Source organism: Austrofundulus limnaeus, unplaced genomic scaffold (genome assembly GCF_001266775.1).
Source record: "Austrofundulus limnaeus strain Quisiro unplaced genomic scaffold, Austrofundulus_limnaeus-1.0 Scaffold106, whole genome shotgun sequence".
NCBI lineage: Eukaryota > Metazoa > Chordata > Actinopteri > Cyprinodontiformes > Rivulidae > Austrofundulus > Austrofundulus limnaeus.
In genome coordinates, this window is record NW_013952508.1 from 697654 (window position 1) to 704605 (window position 6952).

Here is a 6952-nt window from a genome sequence, read left to right on the forward strand (position 1 = left end):
TTTTTTTTTTTTTTTTTTTTACCTTTGAGCTCTTTCCGAAGCCCAGCCAGTTCATTGACCCATCTTAGCACTTCTGGGTTTGCAACCTTATCACTATGGGAGGGCTTAAGATGGAGAGAAACATTAATGTTTTTAAACTGTCAGTTCTCAAAAAATACAGATTACACTGCAGGGGGTTGTTTCTCTCTCTGCCTACCCTGTATTTTCGATCCTCCTCAAACTTCTCCTCGAACCTGTGAATCTTCTTCTTCAGCACGTGAATCCTCTTAGTGAGCTGGGCAGAGGTCAGCTCCTCTCGCTCATCATCGCAGGAGCCCAGAGAAGAGCTTCGCCTGCGACTGGACAAAAAAAAAAAACAGGTCAGCACAGACACTGGCTTTACTTATGAGTTACACACGAATTGAGGAACTTACGGGATAAACGAGTGCGCGTTGGGAGGGGACGGAGGTACTTCTGTGTCGTCCAGGTACTGCTGGCAATGCCCGTAGGCGTAGAAGCGAGGGGACACCAACGGGTCGCTGTCCTCCTCCAGCAGCTGGCGGATCAGACGGCCCCCGGCGTGAGGGGACAGTCGGGCTTCCTCGCGGTCCATGCTCTCCCTCTGCAGCGGGCATGCTAGGATTGGCTCTGAGAGAAAAAAAAACACAGACTTGCATTAAAACATAAAATTAATTGTTCTTTTATATAAAAAAAAATAATATGAGAGATAATGCAGAGATAAACAATTTGATCCGAGGGTCTTGTTTGGAAAAGTTGATGCTGATGCAGATACAGAATCATTTTTCTAATGGTGCCAAGTCAGCATTTACACTCGTTTTCCTGTTTTGAGCTAGTCTTTTAGCTAGTGTTCTGTTTTAGTTTTTTTTTTTCAGCTGCTTCAGCAAATTTTAGCTGTCTTTCAGCACTTAAAATACACACTACATTTTCACAGAAAAAGCAGCTGAGGTATATATATATATATAAATTTGTGTGTGTGTGTGTGTGTGTGTGTGTGTTTGGGGAGGGTTGGGTGTTGGTGTACAATGCAAGTTCCTTTTTGTAAAAGACAAATAGACCTTTGGCAAATTTGGGCCTGAGATTTTAGAGCAGCCTTCAAGGTTGCATCTTTTTCGGCAATGTTTGTGTGTTTTTCAGCTGCTCAGTGTAAAACCACAGGAAACCACATCCAGCAACAATATGAGGGAGCAGGTACTGGACTGTCCTGCCTGCAGTGCTCAACTGTCTCCAAAATAAAAGATGTGCAAGTTTTCAAATTCTGTATTTACATCTGTCATGTTCAGATGTGTTTACAAGAGGAATGAGATTCTACAAAACCTGAGAGTTTTTAATAGTTTCCTCCGTTTCAGAGCTTCTTTTAAATGTTATGAATCTTTTCAAATTAAAAGCTCTGCTGCTCTCATTTTCATGTAACTAGTCCAGAAATGCTGCCACTTCTGTTAGATGACCTAGTCTCCACCTACAACGATGGTCTCACCAACATCCTCGACTCTCTTGCTCCTCTTAAAACCCGTTCTGTCTCCTTCTCCACTTCTGCTCCATGGTTCACCTCAGAACTTCGCTCCGTGAAAACATAAGGTCGCAGACTAGAGCGATTCTACAAGAAATCAGGTCTTACAGTTCACAAAGTGATGTACTTAAACCACACCTTACAGTACAAAGAAAGTATCACTCAGGCCAAATATAACTACTTCACTGACATCATCAGTTCCATTGTAGGCAACACACAGACTCTTTTCTCTCTCCTTAACTGCACAGTTTCATCTCCGAACTCTCTACCCCCTCACATGCTTTCTACTGATTTCTGTAACTCCCTCATTTCATTCTTCTCTGAAAAAATCAGCTCCATACACCAACACCTTGGACCAAACTCTGCCCCCAACATCTTTATAGAACTCCCACCCTCCTCCATCCCCCTCTCTGTCTTCGCTCTCCCCTCTGCTGCTGACATCTCTGCCATCATTAGGATGTCCAAATCCTCCTCCACACAGCTAGATCTCATTCCCACAGCTTTGGTTAAATCCTGTCTCCTCTCTCTGCTTCCTATCATCATTAACATCATCCACTCCTCTCTGACGACTGGTACTGTTCCCACAGCTTTTAAATCAGCTGCCATCACCCCCATCATAAAGAAAACAGGTCTACAGTAGATCCGACTAACTTCAATAACCTCCGTCCCATTTCTAATCTGCCTTTCATCTCCAAAATCCTTGAAAAGGTCGTCGCTAATCAGTTTCTCTTACACCTCTCTAACAATAACCTCTATGAACAGTTCCAATCAGGTTTTTGACCACATCACAGCACCGAAACTGCTCTTATTAAAATTACTAATGATCTTCTCCTTGCTGCTGACTCAGGACTTCTGTCAATACTCATCCTCATTGATCTGAGCTCTGCCTTTGACATCATCTCTCATCCTATCCTCATCGACTGACTAACCTCTATCGGCATCTCAGAGACCCCTCTGGACTGGTTTAAATCCTATCTTTCTGACCGCACTCAGTTCATACAGCTCAAGTCCTTCCATTCCCAGTCTTCACCATTTCCACTGGTGTTCCCCAAGGTTCTGTACTCGGGCCTCTACTTTTCATAAGCTATCTGCTCCCGCTTGGCCACATCTTCCGTAAATTTGGTGTTCATTTCCACTCTTATGCCGCTGACACTCAGCTCTACATTTCGACAAAACCGAACTCCACCTTATCATCCTCAACTCTTACCGACTGCCTCAGTGAGCTGAACAACTGGTTCTCTATCAATTTCCTCCAACTAAACCATGACAAAACTGAACTCCTCCTTGTAGGGACAAAAAAACTCCATTTCAAAATCCCAGCATCTTCAATTCACTCTTTACAACAACGTTCTTTCCCCCTCGCCTCAGGTCAAGAACCTAGGTGTCATCCTTGACACCACACTCTCTTTCACATCCCACATTAACAATGTGACTCGATCTGCCTATTTTCATCTCCGCAACATTAACCATCTCTGTCCTTCACTCACTCCCTGCTCCACTGCCATTCTTGTACACAGTAACATCCAGGATCAACTACTGCAACTCCCTACTGTTTGGCCTCCCCAATAAATCCCTTCACAAACTACAGGTGGTTCAGAGCTCAGCTGCCCGTGTACTCACTCAAACCTCATCCTCTGCCCACATCACTCCAGTCCTACAACAGCTCCACTGGCTCCCAGTTAAAYCCCACATCACTCCAGTCCTACAACAGCTCCACTGGCTCCCAGTTAAATCCTGCATCATCTTTAAAATTCTCCTACACACCTTCAAAGCTATCCACATTCTTTCCCCTTCTTACCTGTCTGACCTCCTGAACATCTCCACACCCTCCTGCTCTCTAAGATCTGCCTCCTCCCTCCAACTCTCAGTACCCCCTGCCCGCCTCAGCACCATGGGGAGCAGAGCTTTCAGCTGCTCTGCTCCGCAGCTCTGGAACTCACTACCCCACGGATTATGTAATACTGTACCACCTCTCTCTCCCTGTTTAAGACTGGCCTGGAGACACATCTTTTCAAATTAGCCTACAACTGTTAACTCCGATCTTCCATATATGTCTGTTTTTGTTGTCCTCACTTTGATGTTTCTCCCCCACAACCCTGTTGTTCAATTTGTCTGCATTATTGTATTTTATTATATGACTGTTCTGTACTCCACATTTCTTTTTCTCCCACACTACCCTTATCATTATATGTATCTATAGTTTTGTTTTGTTTTTTCCTTCATTTTATTTTTTTTCTATTGTACAGCGTCCTTGGGTGTCCTGAAAGGCGCTTTATAAATAAAATGCATTATTATTATTATTGATATCAGCCCTTTTCTGCCATCCTTCAGGATATTTTACTAAAGCTGTAAAGAAAGTGGAAAAAAAGGCAGAATCATTTATAATATAGGGTAGATTTTTTTTTCATATTTAATTGAGAGAAAAAAAACTGAAGGTTTAGACCAATATAATCTGATCGTGTCAGAAGGCGCAGATTCTATCATCACTTCCTTTGTTGTCTTTAAAAGAAATGTGTGTCAGAGAAACCAGACCACCTGGTTTTTCTCTGGGAGGTGAACTGCTCATGAACTCTGCTCTCTGACCCGTAGCTGCTGGTCATGCTGTTGTATCTGTCAGAGGTTACAACACTCTGTTGTTTTCCACCAGAGTAGACAGAGAGCAGCTCCACAAACATTCTGCCATCAGTTTGTCTCTCTGCTCAGCCTGATGTGAAAGTTAGAGCCATATTTAATGCATCTGACTTGCAAATCAGGTAAGTAAAGATAGGAAAGTTTTTTTGTGTGTTGCTTTAATTATTATTTTGTGTCATTTCCATTTACAAGTCAGAAACGCACACTGAAAACAGGACAGAATTAATACAGAAAATAGATCAACAGTCTTTGAATTCCTGTCAGTGGCAAGAACAGAAGTCATACAGCAAAAAACAGTGTTGGCAGACTTTGCAAACCTTCACTTTTTAAAATACAGTATTATCAAAATCAAACCAGCAGCATCTTTTCTCACAACGGCTTAGTGGTTAGCACCAATGCCTCACAGCAAGAAGGTCCTGCGTTCGATCTGGACCTGGTGTTGTTCTCCTCTGGGTGGGTTTTCTCTGGGTACTTTGGTTTCCCCGACACCCCAAAAATATGTAAAATATGTTGCCTTCAGGCCCAGGCCTAACTTACAAAAGGGCTGTGATCTCAGTGGGATTTGCCTCATTAAATAACGGTAAAACATTTTCAAAAAAATCTATAAAACTCCATATTTTGCTAAAAAAAACTTAGAATTTCGATTTTATTCAAAGAGTAAAAACACTGTTTTGACTCTTCACAACAATTATTTCACACATGAATCCTCTAACCAAAGGACAGTTGTTTTTAATATTTGTTCTGGCCTTGGCTTTATTTTTAAACAAATCTTTATTTCATAATTTATAGTTTGTATCTTTAATTCCAAACCACTTCTGAATACAATTTAGGAATTTAGTATAAGCTTTGTACATTACCAGTGTTCTAAGCTCTGCCTAATCATAAACACACCAAAATCACCATGTTGTATCTGTGGGAAATTCTGGCAGTGTTTTGCTAATTTTATTCTATCAAACGTCATAAAACACTATTCCTGATCAAGCTGCATGTTTATCTCCTGCCACTGAATGTTAAAGGGTGATATGTCTGTGCCTGTTTGCATGTTTGTGCTCATTTTTTGTTGATTTGAGAATTTTTTTATGATCATCTAGACAGATGTTATTAAAACTAAGTATGTAATTCAGAAGTAAACCTAAAGCTGTGACAGAAATGGAAGAATGACAGCTTTAAGGTGCATTGCTACAATAACTAACAACAGACTTATTTTGAGTCACTATCAGAGAAATGAAGAGTCAGAGCTCAAATAACGTTTCAATAAACAGACAAGAGAGTTATTTCTTAGAGTTGACATTACTTCCTGTTTCACTGTAGCTGAGCCAAGTTCAAAAGAAAATATGCTGCTTATGTGACAAAATGGATAAAATTATGTGTATTATGCCAAGTTTCTTAAATATAAAGGTGTTTTCTTTGACTTTTTGTATTTGAAGGATATATACTTTAAAAGCACATGTAAAAACTAAGTTTCTTCCTGTAACAATAAATACCTTGTATAGTTTAAGAAATATAACTCAGATGGATTGGGACTCTTGTCCTTCCAGGTGTGATAGGTGCTGACGTGCGAGACTTTAACTTGCCCTGCGAGCAGCAGCCAATAACGTCGCGCCTGGCGATGATCTGTGGGACGTCCTCTTGTCACATGGCGGTGAGTGGTCTCACTGCTACACCCACTCCTGAAATCAGTGACAGTATTTCCTGTTGTTCCACGTCACTCCATGACTACTGCATGACTTACTGAGGTTAAACCTGTTGTCACTTTTTAATTTTATCTGAGTCTTTAGATTTTAAGTTTACATGTTGTCACACTTTACACAAAGCATTTTTTGTTGATTTTAAACCCATGAATAGATAGATTAGATAAGTAGTTTTTAATAAATATATTTGTGTGGTACAGATCAGCAAGGAGCCCCTGTTTGTGCCGGGGGTGTGGGGTCCCTACCTGTCTGCCATGGTGCCAAGCCTGTGGCTGAATGAGGGTGGACAGAGCGCCACAGGAAGGCTGGTCAGAACACACCCTGCATTCTTAAAGAATTATGTGTGTCTGTTTCATTCTGTACACTAACACAAAAATATTTTTCATCTTGAAAATAGGAGCTGCTTTAGATAAAATAAAAGCTTTAAATCTTCCAAAACTCTTTTTAAGTTCTGTGTTGTAAGGCAGTGGTTCTGATACTGATTATTAAATGTAAATTATTTATTTAACCCCTAGAACATTTAATTCTCAGGCATTTTATTTTTTTCAACTCAAATTAAACATAAAGATAAAAATGTTGCCTTTAAAGTGAATAAGTAAATAAATAAACAAAGCAGGTAAAGGCAGTTGCAGAAAACAGCAGTATCCAAAATACATTGTATTGTCCAAAATACATCAGAAACTCACCCAAAGGGGTAAATTCCATGAGATTCCATGTTTTATATTGGATTCCATTTTGTGTTAATTCCGTGATTCCGACTTCAATTTCCACATTTTATTACACATCTGGGAAATTTTTCCACCTACCCTTTATAATATGCTTGCATATCCCTGTTTGGGAATGACTGCTTTAGACAGTGTGAAGGCCTGAAGGAACTGTCCAAGGTCCTGAAAGTGCTGGGATGTTTCAGGACCTTGGACAGTGTAAAGGACTGAAGGAACTGTCCAAGTCCTGAAAGTGCTGGTATGTTTCAGGATCTTGGACAGTGTAAAGACTGAGGGAACTGTCCAAGGTCCTGAAAGTACTGGAATGTTTTAGGACCCTGAGAGCAAAACAGAAATACAGTAGCTAACAAGTATAAAGAGCTCAGTGTTTCCCCTAGGAAATTGGTCTGGGGGGGGGG

The 6952-nt window shown here is 40.8% G+C and overlaps 1 protein-coding gene across 3 annotated transcripts in view; it reads left to right on the forward strand.

The window, feature by feature from the left end:
• Positions 1–6952, forward strand: part of fggy (FGGY carbohydrate kinase domain containing) — a 34510-nt gene that overhangs the window by 13258 nt on the left and 14300 nt on the right. For all 3 annotated transcript variants that reach the window (XR_001310654.1, XM_014013812.1, XM_014013813.1), the window contains exons 7-8: positions 5677–5780; positions 6030–6137. Coding sequence is in view for 2 of the 3 variants with exons in the window: in XM_014013812.1 (XP_013869266.1) it covers positions 5677–5780; positions 6030–6137 (212 nt within the window). In the remaining variant the exon portion in view is untranslated. The remainder of the gene's footprint in view (positions 1–5676; positions 5781–6029; positions 6138–6952) is intronic.